Source organism: Enoplosus armatus, chromosome 16 (genome assembly GCF_043641665.1).
Source record: "Enoplosus armatus isolate fEnoArm2 chromosome 16, fEnoArm2.hap1, whole genome shotgun sequence".
Taxonomy (NCBI): Eukaryota; Metazoa; Chordata; class Actinopteri; order Centrarchiformes; family Enoplosidae; genus Enoplosus; species Enoplosus armatus.
Genome location: NC_092195.1, coordinates 15,648,175 through 15,670,334, shown reverse-complemented (window position 1 = coordinate 15,670,334; position 22,160 = coordinate 15,648,175). Strand labels below are relative to the sequence as shown.

Here is a 22,160-nt window from a genome sequence, read left to right as displayed (position 1 = left end):
CTTAAATCCTCTGAGACCAAGCTGAACACCTCCTCTCACACTCTACGTAAACATGATACTTCAAGGGTTTTTAATGGGCAGTGGAGGGTTCCTATGAGGTTAAAAAACCTTTGATTTAAATGTTCTTCAGGTGCCCAAAAGCATCTTCTGACGATGAGTGATGTGTTAAATTGGTGCAAACACTCACAAGCACTTAAAATCAGCTCCCCTATGGCACATCTCCAACAAAGTAATATTGGTTCTAATTACTTCTATCGCCTTAAGAGTGACGGCAGCGGTAGGGGGGGAGAGGAAAAAGAAACAGGCAGGCAGATTTCTTCAAAGATAAAAGAGAGGTAATTCCAATTTAAAGCCTCCAATCCGCTCGCAGGAGATGTTGTTTACAGAGTGCACGGAAGAGTTGAGGTTGAAAAGGGAACAAGCGTTTTACTTGTGCCTCACCCCTGTCAAAACTCTAATTGACTCTTCACATACACACAAAGCAGTTTCTTCTCAAGTTCAAGCGTAAACATTTCTGCCAGCACCTGAGCAAGCAGCTTTCCCTTTCCTAAAAAAGAAAAAAGTAGAATGAAAAGTGATGACAGGGTTTGAAGCACAAAAAAAAACCCAGCAGGCTTTCAGGTGATGTAACACGCCCTTTGGCAGTCACAGCGCAGATCTTCAATCAGCTCTTGACAACAAACACTGACCGCAGCTAAATCTGGAAACAAATGCACCTCATCAGACCATTCACAGCCCACACACAGCACACCAGGAAGCGTGTTGTTGTTTTCATTTTTTCTGATATTAGTCGTCATATGTAGACTGCAAAACAAATACCTGTTAGCTAACCCGTCCAGCCAAACCTGTGGATGAACTGACACGTAATTAATTTAATTCAATTTGAAAACAACCCATGTAGCCTAATTCTAAATAGTGTTGTAGATTTAACATTGTTCCATTCATCTGTGGTGCCTTCACTGCCTCATTTGAGTGACAAGCTAACGCCAGCTGCATTTTACAAAGTCAGCAAGCAGTCCTTATCCTTATCTACAAATTTTCCATCTGTGATATCAAATCTAAAATGCTTCGTCACTTCTCGGATGGTGTGCTTGGTGTTATGATTATCTGTTCACCGCGGTTTGCTAGTTTTTTTTTTCCCATTTTGCTGTAAAGATAACAACAATAGCCTTGTTTACCGATAGAGGAAAGGGACATGCATTTTAGAAACAACCCGCGCTGGAGCACAAGTCACGGCGCTTACACACTGAGAATTTTGACGTGCTGAGTAATGTTTTGATGTGCAGGTTCCTGAATAGTTTGAATGCATTTTACCAGCCGGTGACTTCTGCAGAGTGCAGAGGGTCATACCTTTCAAGTCTCAAGGTCTATCCATCAGACTAAAAGTTTTTACGTCTTTGTGGCATCACAAAACTGTGAAATTAAAATCTCAGAAATTATCACACTGTCAAAAAAAATCGTTGTCTTGTGGTCTCTGTGGCTTTTGCTGCTCACACCGGCCAACAGGGAGAGTGCAACTCATCAGACAGTGGATGGTGTCGTGGCAATTTTATAACCCTACTCTGACAACGAGGAACGAGACAAAAATCTCTTACAGTATTGTCACACTTTTAATGCTCAAGAGCACGGTACACAAGACAAAGGTTAGTTTGTAATATACAACCAAATGACAAAGAAAACGACAGAGAGATTTTGCACAGATGAAGAGGTGGCATTGTTTAAATGTCAAGGACACTGATGTGTGTTTAGGTGAGAATCATTGAATTATAACATAAGTGTTTGCTTCCACTGACAACTCCACAGAATACATTTGAAAAGAATCCCTTGGCTGAGCGCCACTGCAGATACATAAGGTGGTGAGCATGTAACTCTGCCTAACACTGCACCAGTGGAGGTGGTACATCCCTGGATAAGACTTGGAGACAAGCCAGAGACCCTGACCTCCTCCGCAGAGACTTGGACTCCAGATTGTGCTTGGAAGTGAGGAGGAAGTTGGGGTATGTTTCAGGCACTCCACCACTTCTACATCCACTGCACCACATCTACTAACGTTGCCACTCCAATACAAACCCGTTTCAGGCATTATCTTCCATGTAGGATCTATAGGATACATAGATAATATCTATGTGTAAAAGATCAGAGAAACTAAAAAAAGACTGTATATTTTGGATTAAGTCTAGCAGCCTGCTATAATTTTATCCTCTCCTGCATGTATTTAAAAGTTAGTTCTGTCCTAGTGTTTAGTATATGTGTTCATTTTTGCATTTTCTTTCACATAAACAATACAAAGACAAAGCTTCTTTCCTCAGGCCATCAGGATTATAGGAGTATAAACTCGGCCTTGTCTTGCACATTGTCTGAAGCAAAACCTTTGCTCATTGCATATTTGCAATTGTGACATATTAGTACATTTAACTTTTTTACATTTATAATCTTTATCTTGATTTTTTTCTAATCCTTATTCTTCACACTACTCTTTTAGCACAACCTTAGGAACACACCACGCCTAAATAAAATGTTAGAAAACTGTTTTAAAAATGCCCCTTGCAACTTCCAAAAACCTGAGGCGACATATTCAAATTGTAGGTTTTGTACAACCAACAGTCCAAAACCCCAAAACACTGAGTTTACAAAGACAAAAAAAGTAGAACATCCTCACGATTGAGAAGGTGGAGCGAGGGAATGTTTGACATCGTGTTTGAAAAATAACAAACGATTAATTGATTGTCAAAATAGTTGCAGATTATTTTTCTGTCAATAGACTAATTGATTAAGCGATTATTTGTTGCAGCTAAAAACATTATTATCACTACAATTATTACTTGGGTATGTTTCAGAAATGTAAAATTTTAAGACAAGCAGTGCTTTGAAGAGACAAGAATTCTACAGAAACTTACAGACAGTGGCTTATTTTCTCTTACCTGTGTAAAACTGCATTATCGTTCATGCTCTCAGTGGACGCCTGATGACCTGAGAGTGCTCCAGGCTAAAACTAAAATTAAAAACATCTCTCTTTACTGGAACCTTTGGTCTTTTACGTGAACCTACCTCTATTTGATGTGTATACGCATCTGCATCCTACATTTCTTTTCCTCTTTAAAAGCAGCCTCAAACGCATCCGTAAAATATGAAGCTTGCCTTGATGTGCCTTTTATTTATGTTACACAAGTGACCTACCTACACCACACCTGCCAATTTATGAGCACAATACAGCAAAAAAAAAAACTTACATCACACCTTCCTTTCATGTAAACAATAGCCCTAAACACCCCGGCACAGTCAGACAATAGTTTAAAAAAAGCTCTGCACCTCTAATTGCTTACATAGCCCTTAAACACTGTAACACAAAGCAGAAATAATTGGGGCTGCACTTGACACTAAATGCAACAAAATACCAAGAAAACACAGTCTCCTAAAAATATCTCTGATTCCTCCTCTCCAAGAGCTTTGCGGCTACACTGCCCCTCTGACCCCAGCAAAACAATTAAAAAGCCCTTGGCATACAGAGAGCGTCTAATGGGCCACATATGAGGCTGCTAATAAGACAGAGGTACGGGCACCCGCTGTGCACAGCCTACTAATTCTGGAGCCTGAACATAGTGGTGGCGGACGGGAAGAGAGGTATAAGAAGGAAGGGAGACAGAAAGGGAGAGGGCGTGGAGGACAGCAGGGGTCTGTGGGAGAGAAAAACTGGGAGAAGAGAAACAGAAAGAAGGAAGGAAACAAGGAATCAGAGAGCAAAGCCAGCGAGATGGAAAGACAGAGAGAGAGAGCGAGAGAGAGAGAGAGAGAGCATCTGCCGACCAAGCTGCGTCCCTCTCTCCCGGTCTTATTACAGTTAGGAGGTTGCGTTTGTTTATCATCAGGCCTCAGCAGACTCCCCGCCTGCTCTTCAGATAAAACTAACCGCCAGTGCCACTGGAATTCATTATACATGCCGAGCCGGCAGCTAGCTCGCACAGGTCTGGAGAGGAGAGAAGAGCAAAGGCAAAGGCAGACAGTGGATGGCTTTTCTATTTGAAATTACAAACATCCCCCTGCTTTTAATTTCTCCCTTTCTCATTTGAATAAAGAGGACAGACGCGGTAATTAACGGGGTATTAAAAAAGCAAGGGGGGGGGGGGGGGCGCAGGAGGAGGGTGAGGGGGCATGGGAGAGAGGAGCAGCAGCAGCAGAGTGGGAGAGATAGTAACTAAAAGAGGGGAGAGAAAGAGAGGAGCTGTGGAGAATTAATAACAGGCCAGATCTCTCCAAGGCCTCCTTAATGGGCTGTGACAGGAATTTATTCACACTTAGGCTGGTATTAAATCAAACGCGAGGCGAGTGGCAGTGGCAGGCTGCAGCAGAGGGGTGGGGCAGGGGCGGGGGGTGGGGGGGCAGGTGCAGCAGAGAAAACAGCGGGGGTCCGCCATGTCGCACAGGTCCAGCATTACCACCCACCCCTCCAGGGTGGAGGGTCATTTTCAAGGCCCTTGAGATAGATAGATAGATAGAAGGATGGAAAGACGGAGCGGGCAATGTATGAAGAGAACAAACGATGAGTAATGTGCCAATGACAAGACAGCCTGTCCCACACCCCAGATGGAATGATTATCAAGTAGTCCGGAGAGCCGCTATGAATCATCCTTCCTCCATTCTGCAAAATGCACCGTCACTCAGCCAGACAGCCAGCCAGTCAATCAGTTGGCCAATCAGTCAGCCAGGCAGGCAGAAAGGAGGCTGATTCCCACCGACTTGGACGGCACTCGCTACAGACAGCTGGCAAAAATGGACGCTGCTCAAAACACAAAAGCTCCATCCAAATTAGCGCTCTGTGAGAAATTCTGCAAGCAAATTTATTTGTCATATTCTTTGTTTTCCTTCATTAATTGGCATGTGACCAGAAACGCAGGATATTCATTAGGGCTGTAATTTGTGGTCACTTGGGTGCCACAGAATTCGGTCTGTTTTATTGGAGCAGAAACAGCGTGGATGACTGGGGACCCTGAATTGATATGCACAATCACATTCGACGGCACCAGAGGTCTGCGGCACAGAGATTGAGCAATCGCAACCCATTAGGCACCAATGAATTATGGCTAATGCATCTTAAACATTTATGCAAACACCCTTGACTTTCACACATGCTCAAATAAACTTTACTTCTTCATATACACACTCACATTTGCATAAACTGCAACTCGTTACATACTACATGCGTATTACATAAAGCCAACAAGGACAAATATCACACTTTCATTCAGGCACATATGCACTGGGGGGATATACACATTCAAACACACTTAAATCCAAAAACATATTGTCACACACAGCATGCTTCCTTAGTAAAGACACTTGTGGAGAGTGATGAGAGTGATGCCCCCCCCCCCCCCCCCGCTCCTCCCCCTCTCCAACGCTGGGCAGATTGCATCACCATCCGTCAGCCAGACTCCGACAAACAGCAATTACCCCAATCGACAGATAACGAGAGCAAGGCTATCACTCACAGTCAGGACACCCCATAAAGCAGCCAGACATTACCATGGAGGAGGCATTTATCTGCCTCTCCTCCAGCCAACCCCTTCCTTCCACCACCATTCCCCCTTTACTTTTACTACCTGTTCAACGCCATCAGCTTGGGGGGTGGGCTTCAGGCTTCAACTGAAAAGAGGTGGGATATGGGCCTGGGGTGATGGGGAATGGGATGAAACTGGGCTGAAGTGACAGCTACAACGGAGGGTCAGGGTCACTTCCTTCCTGGCTTGATGTAGTTCATTTAAAAAGGGCAGCTAGGTTTGACGGCCACTCTTTTGAGTACATCACCTCGTTGCAGCCTGAGTGGAGAATCAGCACCACCAGCTGTTTATCTCGCCCAACCCCTAATATTCACACAACAATAGTGGATGGAAATCACATTAATTCATTATTATCATTTGTTGATATTCAGGAAAATTTGTGCTACAATCAACAAAAATGATATAGCTTTTAAATGTGAACTTTATGGTTTTCTTAGGCTTATATGATAATACACTGAACCTCTCTGAGTTTTAGACTGCTGTTTGGATAAAAGAAGCAATTTCAACCTTGGGCTCTGGGAAATTGTGAAGGACATTTTTCACCATTTTCTGACATTCTTTTTTGACCAAACGACTAACCGCAGATTAACCTATAATGAAAACAATCCCTAGTTGCAGCCTTAATGGGATCTCCAGTAATCAATAGTGTGTTTCCACAACAGGTTGTACTGGCTAATTTCACTAGTCCTAATGAGTGTCTTGGTGGCATTTTCAAAGGTTTTATTAAGGGGATATTAAGGCTTAAAGATGCATGTGTTCAAGCATGTTTGCTTAATTTCACATCTTCTCAGGGCCACACACCAAATCTCAATTTAACTAAAGCTCCACCATACTCGCCAAATTTGGATCTTTGGGAGCAAGCAGCAAATATCAGGCTTCAAAACGTTCCTCCGTGTCGTCACAGATGCTATGTCAATATTTTTCTGCAGTCTATAGCAGAAGCCGGGCTTGAGACGGGGCTGCAGACAAGGATTAAGTAGGTATTGGACGGCATGGACATTTAGGGCTGAGCCAACTCTTCTACTTTACATTATTCCCTCTTGTGAAGACAGAACACACACTTCAATGGCTCTCTTCAGATCTCTCTCTCTTCTGTCAAATGGTAACAAGGGTGGTGTCTGTTCCAAGGTTATTTCACTCAGAACAGAGCGTACTAAAATCCCCATCCATGGATTTAGAATCCTATTACCCTGCCATCCTATCACTCTGCCTATCACCCCTTCCCATGAAGATGCATTATATCGCTGTTCATTATTTACAGCAGTGAGTGAATTTAAATTTTGATAGAAGCCATCTTTTCAAAAAATCTACTTTCGGCTTTTCTAAGGGGAAATATGAGGCCGGCAATCCTAAACCAGTGTGACATATCAGCTGGAGAGTTTGAAGCATGCTTGGACTTATCTTTTCACTTATGCATCAATCTTCGCTCTCTCTCTCTCTCTCTCGGCATCCTGTTACAGAGGGCTCCCTATTTTCCCTGCTGCAGCTGAATTTCATCAGTCTTCTGTTATTCCTTTTGAAGACCCTATCTGAATGGGAACGGCTTAACTCTGACAATCCACAGCTGTCTACACATCTATCAATCCATCCTTTCATCAATCTTTTACCTGTCTATTCTTTGCTGTACATCAACAGGCCGCTGACTCTCTGCTGCCGCTATACTCAGTTTCTCTCATTTCAAAAACGTCACTCTAATGTCTTTTACTTGCATTTTGCTACCTGTTTGTTTCTCTCAGTGTCCCTTCGTCCTCTACCCTCCTCTTCAAGCGTCTACTCTCCCTGACAACACATCTATCTGTCTGGTCATCCATCCATCTTTTTCCACCTGAACAGTCCATTTCCCTCTCTCCTTTTACTCAACAGAAGCTTTCTTTTCATCTTTCTATTCCTTCCATCTATTACTCCATCTCTCTGCCATTTAGCTATCTTCTTCTTTTTTTCTTATCTCTCTTCCTCTTTCCTGCCACCTCTCCCTGCTCCCAATCATCCCTCTCTCATCCAGAACTACCCTATCTGGCTGGAGTGACTGCAGCAGATGTAGCCAGGCCACAAACATCTGCTTCCCCTGTACCGCTGCATCTCTACTCTGCTGATCAGACTAACCGCTTTAACTCCCCAAAGCTTGCTGTCCTTACTGCCGCCTTAATGTGCAGCTGGGCAGTCTGGGCAAAATCACAGCTAAATATGCTGCAAACACGAGGTACACACTGGATATCCGAGAGCCAGGCTGTGTTTCTAATAAGTTCGAGTTCTAGCCTCGGGGTAGGGCTGGGCGGCTAATTAAACACTGATCTTGATAGAAAATGTCCTCAATAGAAAAACTAGCAATGTCAACATACTGTCGATAACTGACAAATGATTACATCCCTTGACAATGTTGATCATATGGCAGAACGCACTTCTTCCAAAAATAGGGAAAATAACAGAGGGGTTGGCTGAGTTAGCTGAACACACCACATGCTAATGTTTTGGTATCAAAAGTCAAATAGCTAGACTGGTGAGAGCCCAGCTGTCACAACTAACTTATTACTTAAATGTAAAGAGCTGTTGTGGATAAATGAGGTAATAAGACGTTGGTGGTGTGGCCACTTAAAGCCCCATTTGGCCACAAAGTGAATGAGACGATCCCAAGCGGGTATGGGTTAAAGTCTGACATAAAATAGATAGATGACGTACACGGTTAATTAAGCCAAAAGCCCTCTGCCAACAAAAGAAAAAACACCACAAGCGCTTGTCACCTGAAGCGTCACCATCCAGTAAAGCATCTCAGCAAGGCAAGAGAAACATCCCTACAACAGGCACCATTGAAAATGAGGGATTTAAACTGGTGAAGACTAGTAAGACTGTCTTTTTTGTATCATTCATTTACTTAAGTAGATTCTCTCTTTGCAGCTCATACAACTCTTGCTTAAAGGAGTCATTTCTGACCACTAATAGCACTATGGAGCAATTTTTTATGTGTGGGTCCCTGTTTTGTTTGTTCTTGTGCACACACACATGACACACATTCTTGCCAACAGTTTCGCATTATTCCACTGTTTCACAGGTGCCAGTAATGCCGCAAGAGATGCAGGGAAAGAGAAGGCTGCAAGATAGTAAACATGCATATAAATAATGCAGGTTTCAAACTTTTAAGAAAAATCTGCTCTGAAAATGTGTTAAGAGAAAGGATATGCATTCAACACTTTTGTTTAGGCCTCAAGGACACACATAACGCGTTTCGATGCATCTTTTGTTTGTTTACAAGAAAACTCCACAGGGAACCTTTAAGGGAACAGAAATCGAAATTATCCCTTAATTAGTCCGCTTATTAAATCAAGACTAATCATAAAGATGTAGATGAAGAAAAGCAGACTAGTTAAAGAAGGATTTGTGGCTATCAACACATCCTCTATATAGTGCATTGAATGTATGGTACATTTCACTTTACAATAAGTGAAATATGCCTATTTACTGCATACACTACAGTATAATGAGCTAGTTTTATACACACACACATACATGCATACTAAGGTGCTAGGATAGGTTGCTATGTGTTAAGGATTGCATAATGTGAGCCCTGAGCGTATTACGGTAGCCTTCTCAATCTCTATATACTTGGATCATTTGACGGAACTCAATTTGCATGCTAATGCCTTGCATAGGGGGAAGGTCATATCATAAACAAGGTTATTAATCACATCCATACACAGGTCTCTAATAGGACAAAATTACGCTCACTTTCAAGTCCAGTATTTTATGTACCATCACTGAAACACACAAAGAAAAGTGAGAAAAGATTTGTTTCTTTTTAGCAGGAATTCTAAAACAAATTTTTTTTGTCCAGTATTGCATTCAAAGAGTTGGAATAAACACTTGGTTATTTATCTGCTACAATCTCAGCAGGCTTTTATCATACTCTTTGCGGGTATGGAGGCTTTGTGTGAAAAGGAGATCCTGTTTGTTTTGGACGGGGCTGAATGCAGTTGAGCGCAGGGTTCACTGCAATGTTTCACTGTAGTGTTAACATTTAAAAGCAGCCAGGGGAGCTGCGCTGAGCTCTTAAAAATAACCAATTCTCATCTCTGCTGCCGACACTCCTGACCTTGGACCATTATCATTGCAGCACATTCAGACGGCTTGGCATGCACAATCTGTACAGAGCCAGCACAATGCACATACAAAGAGAAGAAACAGAGAGAGGGGCTTCAGCAGCACGCGGCACACACACTGAAAGCATGTGTGAAAGCAAATGCAAACACAATCTTGTCTCTCTGAAGAAAGAACAAAAGCTCTCTCTCACTCTCTCTCACTCAATATATACACAAACAAAAGAAATCCATGACAGACGAGGCAAACTAAAAAGGCCTCCTACTGTAAATAATGCATGATGTGTTTTACCTGAACCTTTGCCATGCCCCACTGCCCGAAACTACAGTACTGAGGGTATTGTTTGTGACTGCTGGCTGTTTACCTGCATCTATGCAGGATCTAGGTTTCACCATCCCAAGGCTGATATTTGCGCACTGCGCTTTAATGTCATCTTGATGTGCCCATTTTCCCAGGGAGAGATTAGACCTAATCCTGGACAGAAAAATAATCTCTGATGGCAAATGCTAAAACATCAAGGGGCAGGGTCTGTCAGCGTTAAGAGAACCTGTGTCATGTCCCCAGGCTCAGCTCAACACTGTGATAAAAAAAAACCCAAACATCTTAAGACATTTATTCTTGCATTTTATGTCTTTGTCTTAATAATACTGGAGTGATCTGTCTTGCTCTGCCTTGTCTCTATTGAAACATTTCAACACTGTGCCTCCACTGTAAAAGAGGAAGTAAAGCAAACACATTCGTAAACACATTTTTAGTTAAAATAATTTTCCTGAAATCACACCCCATTTTTGAAAGTTTTTTTGGTCAGCAATTTTCCTGCAATCGCCACTCAATGTATTTACATTCAGTAATTACCACTCAGTATGTTAGTTTTCATAGCTGTGTTAGGTTACTTACTACTGCAAACCAAACATTTACTACTGCTATTTCACATTAAAAGCATTCAAAACAGAAGGTGGCTTTTATTGTGAAGCAGACACAGGGAATGTATTTGTCCCTAAGGTTTTCTTTGACACCTATTGTTAATCAAAAATGCCTCTACAAAACAAGACTCTTATATTTTTGGCATTATTTCACAACGTACTTGCTATTACCACGGTAACCACGGAAGTCCCTAAATCAACCAACCAACCTTGTGACTTTACAAATGAAAAATGACAATCCTTGTAACTTCTTGCAGTGTGAGGATTAGTTTCTTTCACAGTCTCATCCACAACTTATTTTCTATTGTTGAACTCTGTTTAATTACTGTCTGAGAGACCATCTTTCTATGCATCTCCACGCTCAAATAAAAAATGTCTGAGGCGTGTAACTAAGCCATGACTCGGGATCAAATCTTTCTGCAACAAACTTTCAGACTTTGACTGACAACATGGCGTGTCAGTCTGAAGAAAAGCTCTCTGCTCCGCACTTCAGAGTGTCATAAAGCAGCCTCTCTATCAGAGCCAGGCAAAAAACCTATCTGACAGGGAATATATTTGAAAGAACTCTTAGGTGTGTTTGATGTCTTGACACTTGAAACCACTCCAAAAGTGAACACCTCACTCACGAGGTATGAAAAAAGTCAACTCTTCTTTCCTTCTGTTAATATTCAAAACACGATCACCTACTATAAGTCAGCTCTGTGTAGCTAATGGTCAGTTCATCCTCTTTGATATTTGCATTATATTTATACACTCACAACTTCTACTTCTTCCACTCTGTTTACTGGCATACTACAGCCATGCGTAAAGCATAGCCTATACCAACATCTTCTGACAAAACTACAGTTTGCAACAAGCCTAGTTTATACGTCTAATTCGCATTTCTTTTTTGCGACATTTCAAAAGTTGATGAATGAATGCAAACACGGGAGCACATCCTCCAGTTCTTTCTAAAACTGGGAACCTCCATGTAATATTGAAGAGGCGTTTCAACTAAGATAACAATATCCAGAGCCTTCAGCATCCAAGGACGAATCTCATCCCTCCCTGATGCTATGCTACCCTGGAGCTTTCTGACTACTTCAGTGACCTCTGTTGCACAGATGAGCAGGTGTCCTTGGATTACAAATAAAGACTGCTCACAAGTTACAACACAGACTCCACATGCACGCACGTCAAAATAGGTTAAAAGTCCGAAGGATGAATGCAGTCTCCAAAAAAATGTTTTGAAATGTGATACTTGTTTATCGCATTTCCCACCAGCACAATGCTCCCTTTAAAACACAGAAACTCACACAATAAAGTTTATCAAGTGCAGCCTCTTAATTTTGTTTTGTACAAACCTCGTCTTTACAACCCAGATGGTTGTTATCCAAATAATGGGAAGTCGGCTATTAAAGCTTCAGGTTAATGATGGTGAGTAAAATTACTAATCTGTAATGAATATCATGCCTAATAATTATTTCTTATCTTTAAGATGATATTGGTTTCCCTCCAGCTCAGGTAAACGTGATTTGAAATGTCTGGAGGCTCATAGATCTCAGAGGTGAACTGAAACTTTACTGATCTGATATCAGTTTGTGAACCTTTTCTCATTTTTTTCTTCTAGTATCCCCACCTTCTCATTTCATTACCGCTGGCTGGGAATCACACCTGTAATCCTAACAGCGTAGTGCTATTGACATACAGAACACAATACCTTGTTGACCTCCAGGACTTCTCTTCTCTCCTCGGTGGCGGGGCGGCTCTGGCCGGCCGAGCGATCCTCGTGTTTTGAGCCGTCATCCTCCACAAAGGGGATCAGTTGCTGGAAGGGACAGCAAACAAAAATCTGGCTATATTATTTACTGTAAGCAAGACAACTGTAAGAGGATCTCTTCCAAAATGCTGACATATTCAGCTGATTTGCATTGCATTAAGTGTAGCACTTACAGCAGCATATACAGAATGCACACTATGAAGGTATCATAACAGTTTTACTTTTGTGGCAATCAACAACTGTTTAAGTTCAAGTATTCTGGAAGGAAACTCCCAGATGCATTTGTCTCTTCTCCCTCTCTCCCCTTCTTCTTCCCATAGTCCAAATACATTAAAAGCACTGTGCTGAATTTCACATTTTTCCTATATGCCCGCTGAATGCAGTTATAGCTCAGAATCATGTACATATGGGTAATCTCAACCTATGTGGAGTGCTATCCCACACTCCCAGTGCTGTCTCACAATCTTGTTTGCATGAAGTGGTGAAAATGGGGATTCTGTGTAAGCTCTCGAACACAGGCTGAGTCTCCCTCACCTCTCTTCAACGAACAGAGAGAGACAGACAGAAAGCGAGTGGGAGATTAATTCATTTTTCAACGCTCTGTGTGCTTGACCTTGTCTGCTTGACACTACAGTGAGGCTGATGTGCGAGCCTTCAGGCGAGGCGACTTTCCTGAGAGCCGACAGGGTCACTGCCTGCTCCTTTACGTCACACTGCCCCCTAGTGGTCACCTCAGGAGAGGAGGAGAGCAGGAGGCTTGCTGCAGTCACATCAAGCAAAGTGTGAATGTCTTGAGAACACACTGTTCCTGGTACAACTCACAGCAAGGACATAAAGGGCCTTATACTGAGAATGTGTGATTGATGATCTGCTTGATGATCTTTGTGGAGCTACTTCTGTCAAACACTAGCCCGACTGTAATACAGATGCACAGTGTAAATGTAGTCAAATGTCTGTGTTATTGTACATAATTCCCAGGAAATATAAAGCATCAGCTATGTTAGTATAAAGTCAATTTTATAGCTTCACACTCTCAAAAATCCATATACAGATTTTGGTGTACAATTTTCAGACATATGATACCACTTTTAATGTGTTTCAATTAAAGCTGCAAAGGTAATCTGCAGAAGTTTATTACACTGGAAGCAAGGAGCTCCCGTTGCAAGTAATAATAAACGTCCAATCTCCAAAGTTTCCTTTCCAAAACAAAAACTGTCATACCAGACAAGACTACAAACACAGATTAGGCAGGAGACTCTCCAAACAACTAGGAGCCAATAAAAACTGCCATACGGTGGGAAAACACACCTTGCTCCAATAACGACTTGGCAAGATGCTAATCTAAATCATGCAAAGTTCTTCAGATTATTCTGCTTGACTACAATGTTTGACCTGAGGTTATGCAGCTGGAGAGGAGGCCCTATGGACACTAGACAATGATTGGAGTAAGCTGCTTCGTCTGGAAGCAATGACTGACTGGTGTATGAGTAAGGCTGCAGCCGGCCAACAACAAGACTAACATGAAAGAAACAAAAAGAAAAAATGAAGGCAGACAGAGAGAAAATGTAGACAAACAGATGATGAAGAGAGGAGAAGACTGCGAGACGATGGGCGAAATGTCAGATAGTCAGAGAGAAAAAAAAGCTAGGGTTGACGAGGGCAGGGAGACGGGAGGGAAAAGAGCAAGAAAGAACGAGAAAAAAGGGAAGAGAGAATGCGAGAAACACAAAGAGACAAAGACGCCGAGAGGGAGAAAAAAAAGTGTGACAGAGAGATGTAAAAATCTGGATAACTTTCTGTGCTCCTGTCAGTTTCCAGGCCGAGCTCCTCGCCAAACTGTAAACTCCGACTGTTGGAGGGGGAGAAAAGACAGCAAGGACATGTGCAGGATATTATATCAGACAAACTATGAGCTTGTCTCTGGCTCAAGAAAACTTTAAGTAGGAAAAGGGGAAAGTTTTTTCATTAGATAATTTCAGACCGAAGCCAATGACATATCGAATTTTAAAAGGTAGTGGGCTGATTTTGGCAGCTTCTGGGGGGAAAATGAAATGTGCTGAGTAGGGTGGGAAAGATGGATGGAGAGTGTATTATGTGTGTGTGAGTGAGTGGGTGCACGTGTAGCCATGGCTGTGTGAGTCATAACCCCTGCCTCTTCCACAGAAAGATGGATGTGGTTTCCTGCCTGACAGAGAAGAATGGGCTAAGGAAGTTCTCCATGTTGCCTCACCGAGACAAAAGGAAAAGGGTAGAAAAGACAAACCGCAAAAAAAAAACAAAATAATAAGAAAATAGAGGGGTGAACGTGTAAGGGGAGAGGGAAATTAAAAGGCATGGCTGTTCAGAGCAGGAAATGACAGAAGGGAGGAAGACAGAGAAAGAGGAACAGATGAAAAGCAGAAGATAGAGCTAAGATAAAGAGAGTGAAACAAAGCCAAAGTGAACAAATAGATTTAAAGAGAGTGAGAGAGAAGGAAATGGAGAGAGAGTCAATATCGAGCAGCTATCAGAGAGAGAAAGAAGACGAAAGGTGGAAAAAGGAGGATAGGAGGAAGAGAAAAGAAATACAGAAAGAAGGAGAAAAGTGTGAGAATTTGAGAAAAAAGAGGGAGGAAAAAGCTGCAACGGGGCAGCAACGAGTGACAGCTGGAGAGAAAAAGGGAAAAAACGCTGACGTGTGCATTTGGTCCAGCTGTTCATTAAACGGGTCTGTTGCTAATTAGGCTGCAATGAGGTCACACTGGCCGAGTCATTGATTCCACTTCCTGTTTAGGGGCAGCCAATAGTGAGCGGCTGTCGGGCAGGCACCTGAATTCTCTGAGATGATAAATGGCATGCGTGCTAGGGCCAAAATCAACAACCCTCAGCCCCAGACAAACATGGTGAGAGCTGAGCTATTGGTTGGTCAGCACTGGGCTGGGTCTCAGCCCTCAAGGGGAAACAAATAAACATTTAAATAAGGTGGAAATAAAAGGGAGAGAAATAGCTAGATGGTGTAATGACTTAATAAGGGTTTACAACATTACAGCAAAGGAAAATGTCAAAGTGAACCCCTCATAGACTTTGATTTAGGCGCGGAACTGCAGACGAGAGTCATTTTGAACAACCGGAGGATAGATCATTCGAAATGCTTCCGAGCAACTGTATTATTCAATGCGGAAAATGTACACGGTGGCAGCCATCACAAATTTGTTCCAATTTAAGACTGGTCTCCTCCCACATCCTCCTTTATCCTCAGTAGGAGTCTGGTGAGAGAGATTAGCTCCGAGCCAATCTGTAGAAATTGGGAAGGGACTGCCGCAGTCATAAATCCAATCAAACAGTGGTGGATAGTCTAGCTGTAGCCCTGCATGGAGCCTCGAACACTGCATGCCCAGTGAGCCAGTGAGCCAGTGTGTGTGTGTGTGTGTGTGTGTGTGTGTGTGTGTGTGTGTGTGTGTGTGTCCCTGTATGTGTAAGTTGAAAGAAAATGCCTTTGTGACATGCTACAGTGCACCACATGCATGTCTTTGGTGTGTAAGTGCTACAGTGCGCACATGCATGTGTATTTCTGTGCGTGTGTGCAGGCAGGCAGGGATGGAGTGCGGCTGAGCTGGAGTGCTGTTGTTCCTGAAGGTGGATGGTGACCGTAACCAGCGGTAAAGAGACTCTGGAGACTCACCTGAAGCGGCCAATGAATCTGCTGCGAGCGGAGAAAAGACAGACCTAGAGGGAGCAGGTGAGATAAGAGTCCCCCAGGGTAAAGATGTGTGAGTGTGTGTGTGTGTGTGTGTGTGTGTGTGTGTGTGTGTGTGTGTGTGTGTGTGTGTGCGTGAGCGAGCAAGGGGGTGTGGCAGTAACAATGGCCTACTTCCTTTAAACTAACTGCTTCCTAATTTAGCAGGCAGTTTGTGTGAAGAGCTGGGCTGTATGAGGAAGCAGTGGCTGAGAGCACAAAAGAAATTTTGACAAGCATATACAGCATGGGGAAGGATCAATCAGTCACGTCGTCCACCACTACACCACAGCAGTTGCAACCACTTGGTGTAAGATCTAACTGCAGAGGGAGGAGTACAGGATACGTATTAAAAGCATAACTTGATTTGAGGTTGGTTGAGGTAGGATAGCATGTCAGCAGCAACGGAACTGCAATAAAACCTCAGAATATGTCCTTCTACTACAAATGGATCAAGAATGAAGTAAACAATGTTCTCCGTCTGCCTGTGACTGTTCTTCACTGAGTCTGTATCTTATTTCTATTTTATTTATTGACTGTTTCTATTGTTCTGCTGAAGTGTTAACAGGACATTGCTGTAATAGACCGTGCATGCTCAGCCAACCCTGTGTAAATAAAAATTAACTAAATAAAATACAGTTACATTAAAAGCAATTTATTACTTCATATTGGGGGTAAACTATAATATAAGTATGTACTAATTTGTGTGTAAAGTGATGATGTAATAAAATGCAAATAAATAAAAAGAAAGTCATCAGTGGTCAATATCATTACAAAATTATCCTTTTTAGCTAATATAAGCATGTGTTTTATTGCATTATTACATTTCAATCCATTTAAAGGGACATTTCTACTATATTTTACAAAGATGTTACATTTTAAGTTGCTACAATCTCTCATCTAAGCACAAATTACTGAGTAAATCATGGCAATGATTCTTCCAGTAAAGTGTTGTGCCAAACATGCACAATCTTCTTCAGCACCATCATCTTTATACTGTAATATATTTGTGCATGTTACACTGTATTGGCAGCCACAGGGGGACCTCCGCAGGTTAAGTGTCCTAGTCAGGGTCAACATGGCAGTCACTTTTTAGGAAGGGGTGATTTCCCATGCTCGGGTTCTGGGATTTATATAGCATAAATATGGTGCCAGTGCTGTTTGGCTACATATATTGTACCTGAGAAAAGGCAACACACACCTGCAGTGGGCGACAACAGCAACACTCAGAGACACCCATGTATTTTGTGTTTAGGACCGTAACATTACCATGATACTTTGGTTCCTTCTCAGTCAAGAGGTTTTGATCCAAGTCAATAAGACTTCATTGTGTGAATGGTTTAAATTATTACCTTTGTTCAAACAGGCCCAAACAACTGATCACATTTCAGTCATAACCGCACACACACCCTTGCCTTCCAATCACATTAATATTACACAACAAACAACATTTTGTGAAATCTTGTCAGTTGTCGCCATGTCTCACCTCTGGAGGTATGGAGTCCATTCCGGCACAGTTTTCATTGCATTTGTCGTAGACGAGGCGCAGCTTGCGGAACAGCACAGAGAGCATCCGTAGGTGCTCCTGCAGTTTTCCCAGCCTGTCCTGGTGGGTGTTTGGATGGTAAGTGACTCCATTAGGAAGCTGAGAAGCACCACAGAGGAAACGTTGTGTTAAGCGAAGCACAAGGCTACATTTTTGCTAGTGTTAATAAAAAGCAACAGCCATTGATCCCCACTGACTGCCAAAAGCACCACAAACCCTGTGTTATTCTCAAATTGGTAACAGTTCATTAGAAGCACAGTAGATGCACTTTCATTTACACCGATCACAAAGTTTCCTCTCTGCTTATAGAGAGCTATAGAGACCTTAAAAATATGTTTAACATGTTTGTGTTCATGCAACAATATGGTAACTGGTCTTGATAATAATAAAATCACAGTTTAAAATTACCAAACTGCATCAAAGGTTAACTGCTTCAGCTGCTGCACTTTGAATGTTTTCACTCACTCTCATACTGAGGCAGCATCACCAGCTTTTAACTACAATGGATGTAGTAACAAGTAACAAGACATATTTTTTTTGTTGTTGAGAGGATCGACACACCTCTGAGACAGCACTGTCTGATTATAAACATCCTACATAACATGAAACAAGCCTGCCTTCAGGGCAAGTAAAGCGAAGAGAGAGACACAGAGAAGCAGGGGGGAGACAGACAGACAGAGGGAGAGAGAGAGAGAGAGAGAGAGGCAGGCAGGAGAAGATAAATGAAGATTTTTTATGAGTATAAAGACAGCCTGTGATCTAAAAAAACAAGTCACAACAATGCTGTTTGTACATTCTGTGGCTGAGGTGTGCTTGTTTGGCCCGTCTCTGGCTGTGATTTTAACAAGGTGCAGGAGGAGCATCTCAGAGGAGCAAGCAGACATCCATGATAAACTCATGCTGACCTCGTCTTCAGGACATCGTCAGAGCTGAACTACATGTGAACCGCAGAGCAAACTGATAAACAAACTCCTGATATCCTGAATAAAATGCTTAAGTAATCCACGCTTTACTTTTAAAGTAATTCAACAACTTTCCACCATCACTTGATTGCACGTATGTGCCGTGTTATGTACAGTTTCTTTATGACTCATAAGGACTGTACATTAATGTTTCTGATGACATTATGTCTCTGAACAAAAAGATTAGTTTCACCAATAACAAATGTAGAACAAAAAGTTTGTCTGCGGCCCTGATCATTGCTCTTTATCTACAATAGCTCCTTCTACATCCTGACAACAAAGAGAAAAAGCAGTGCCCCTTCAACACAGAGAAATCACTGGAAACCCAAGAGAGCAAAACCCCTGCTTAGCGAGTGTTGGATTTCTTACCATAAACACTTTGACACCACTTGTCATACAACATCACTGTTGGGAAATATGCACGACTACTCTGCCAAAATATTTGATTTCAACAATCTGGCAACACTAAAAAGCTGCTTAGCATATGTGAGAGATTGGATGTTGCTGTTCAACTCTGGGAATAAAAGAGGCACTATTCACCAGCCTCACCTCACAAATGCAACCACTGCTTGGACCCCTTATTCCTTGGTGTTATTTGTACACTTTCAGCAACACAATATGAGCTTGCAGCCCAGCTTCAAATTGTGCAGAAGTCTGCAGGCAGGCTACTGACTACAACCAAACTCTATTCCTACATTATCCACAATTTTAATTTCTTTGCATTTGTTTTCTTTGCACATTTCTGTTAGAATCCATATGAAGCCTTACATGGTCACCAGATTACATGAACTTTAAACTTTCTACTGTCCCTAAATGCCTCTTTGATCCACCGATAAACTAATCTGGTACACTGGTGAGCTGATCCTGAGTTTAAGTTTAAAATCAAGGGTTGGTCGAGCTTTTCGCTGTCCGTACTGATGTCTCGGCTGTGGAACAGCCTTCCATTTATTAATCAGTCAGCTTCCACTGTCTGTTTATAAATCCTGCATCAAAACTCAAATCAAATTTTTAAAGAATTGCCTTCCTGAGTGACAGCTGTTTTGTTATTTGCACAATAGTGCTTCTGTCATATTAACATCAGACCTATTATTACTATTTTAGTCTTTCTAATCTTTTGGCTCTCCATGATTATATTCTGCCATTTTATCTTTTGTATAGATCTGTTCAATAATGTTGTGTCTCCATATTGCAGTTTTTACTCCTCTCATACCCTTGTTTTTTATGGTATTAAGTGTCTTGTAGTGGCGTTAGGGCTATTGGAAAAATGTGCATAAAATATGACAGACAGAAGAAGAGGAACTGAAAGGAGAGTGTAACCACATCTGACAGGTGCGTGGGCAGAGAGACAGAGCGAGACAGACCTGCATGTTCCTGAGGAGCTGAAAGATCTCCATGGTCCTGAGGACAATGTCTTGGACAGTCTCCTGGCCAATGCGACACAGCGAGGCTGTGTTGACATCACGTGCTGCCTGGGCTTGCTGCTGTTGCTGCTGCTGTGGTGGAGGCTGCCCGCCAAAAGACGTCACTAGCGGAGGGGTTGTCATGGAGACAGCAGGTGAAGATGCTGGTGGAGGAGGTCTAGGTCCAGGTGAGGTTACCTGTCAGGCTATTCCACACCAGCACACCCTTACATGCCTTCATGAAGTGTTTTACAGGAATGGGAGAGGAAAATGTAGAGGGAAATCAAAAAGGACGAGGAAGGAAGTTGGCAGTTAATGGAAGTCACTGCACTTCTTCTCAGATGAAAGTGTCTAAAAAGAAAATGGTAGTCACATTAATGTTTAAAGATATTGGCATAACAAATAACGTATCATCAGTAAGCCACAGTAGTATAGTTATTACCATTTATACACTCTCGCTCTCTGAAAGCTTCATAGCTGTTCCAAATCAACTAAAACGAAACGCCGTCAAGCTAAAAACACTCAACACTGATAAAGTCTCTGAGCTAACGTTATAGCATTTAATATAAGTTGTATACCGGGCTTTCAGAAACAGTTAAACGTGCCTTAAAATCAGTACAAGTCCGTTAGATGCGATCCTGGACTTTAAATACCACACCCAAATGCGTTCAGCCTGATAACGGGTTAATTAGCTAACATGTAAAAGTGGACTGCTTGTCACCAAAGCTAAGTGGGCAGTCACACCACACGACACTTCAGCTTTCTCTCGGTTCATTTATTTGTGTCGGCTGATTTTTCCGGCACGACGTGAAACTTAACATCGCAGTGAGTGTTCATATTTATTTAATAGCACATTAGACAGCGTGTAATGTTACCTGTGTGGTGATAATTTATCTGTTTTGTTGACATGTCAAGTTCCCTGCTCTGCTCCTAGGATCTCAGCTGCCGCGAGTATCGCGAGAAGTGGGCTTGACACCGCGACTGGTGGCGGAAAATGATGTAGTAGAGGCGCCACTTGAAAATGTTTTATCTTTTAGTAATTTAATGTGATTTTTAACAGGAGGAAGATATTATGATTTACACGAACTGAAATGTCATATCCCCTAAGATTAAAGTCAACCCATATTTATATTTGAAATTGACATCCTCCCTCCAAATGTTTCATTTAGGGTTATACATTACGGTAAAGCAAGACGCACTGCACATTTCATTCATGCTCCTTAGGGTAACAGCGCCATATGCTGGCCTACTGTTATATAACAGCCATGTCACACATCTGACTTCATCAGCCCCCAGGCCAATTCACGCCACATGATTGCTTCTCATGGGTCATTATAACTTTTTTTGTAAGCATAATTTAAATTCATCCCATAAATGGATATGTTGTCTACTCTGTGTTAAACCAAATCCTTCAATGTATCCATCCATCCATTACTTATGATGTACAGCTGTGCTTGGATTATTTTGTGAGCCAACCGAATTCACATTAATTTGAAATACAAGAGGTGTCAGAAATAGCAGGCTATACAAAGCTGCTTCTTCAGCATGTGCTCTGCCATGCAGCAGAATTACTGCTCTGACTTACAGACACTGGAAGTAAGAGCTTTATTGGAAAAAAAGAAAAGCTTTGCCTTCAGGCTTGAGTGGGGCTGAAAAGTAGATTAGGATGCCTATTACTTAATTTACATTATTCATTCAAATTTGAGGTTACAGGCTGGATTTCAATTTCCTTTTATCTGGAACACATTTTGTGTAATAATAACCTGGAGTCATTTCTTTTCACTTATTCTCTTTCTCTAAAAAAAACACCCTATCTGCAACATGCAACACTGATATGAAAAACGCCGTGTCAAGTTCACTTGACTGCCCACAACTTCCTAATTGCAGACGGAGTGCTGGTTAGCTTGCCAGGATGAATGAGCGTTACTCTTACAATCCCCATCTGCCATATCGCCAAACCAACTGAGGCATGCCATTTGGAAATGAGTTTCTCCATAATCATCCAGCCTGTCTTCTTGGTGTGTTTAATTGGGACGAGAGTAGTGATGGTGAGTGGGTGGAGGCAGGTAGTGAGATGAATACGCTTTTCCCTGCTCTGTTGCTGAATTATACATTTGACATTATATGAAAGAATTAAAAATAAACCAATAGAGAAATGAATAGTGAATAGAGAAACAACAGAATGTATTGATCACATGAAGGCAAGCTGGT

The 22,160-nt window shown here is 42.0% G+C and overlaps 1 protein-coding gene across 1 annotated transcript in view; it reads right to left on the bottom strand.

Annotated features, from left to right (window-relative positions):
* The window catches only part of med30 (mediator complex subunit 30), a 32,294-nt gene extending 11,410 nt beyond the window's left edge, over positions 1 to 20,884 (bottom strand). Inside the window, exons 1-4 of the mRNA XM_070921717.1 lie at positions 20,825 to 20,884; positions 19,911 to 20,184; positions 17,528 to 17,686; positions 12,267 to 12,374 (exon numbers count right to left, since the gene is read on the bottom strand). Of these exons, the coding sequence (XP_070777818.1) occupies positions 12,267 to 12,374; positions 17,528 to 17,686; positions 19,911 to 20,093 (450 nt within the window). The 5' untranslated portion in view covers positions 20,094 to 20,184; positions 20,825 to 20,884. The remainder of the gene's footprint in view (positions 1 to 12,266; positions 12,375 to 17,527; positions 17,687 to 19,910; positions 20,185 to 20,824) is intronic.
* Between the last annotated feature and the right edge of the window lie 1,276 nt (positions 20,885 to 22,160).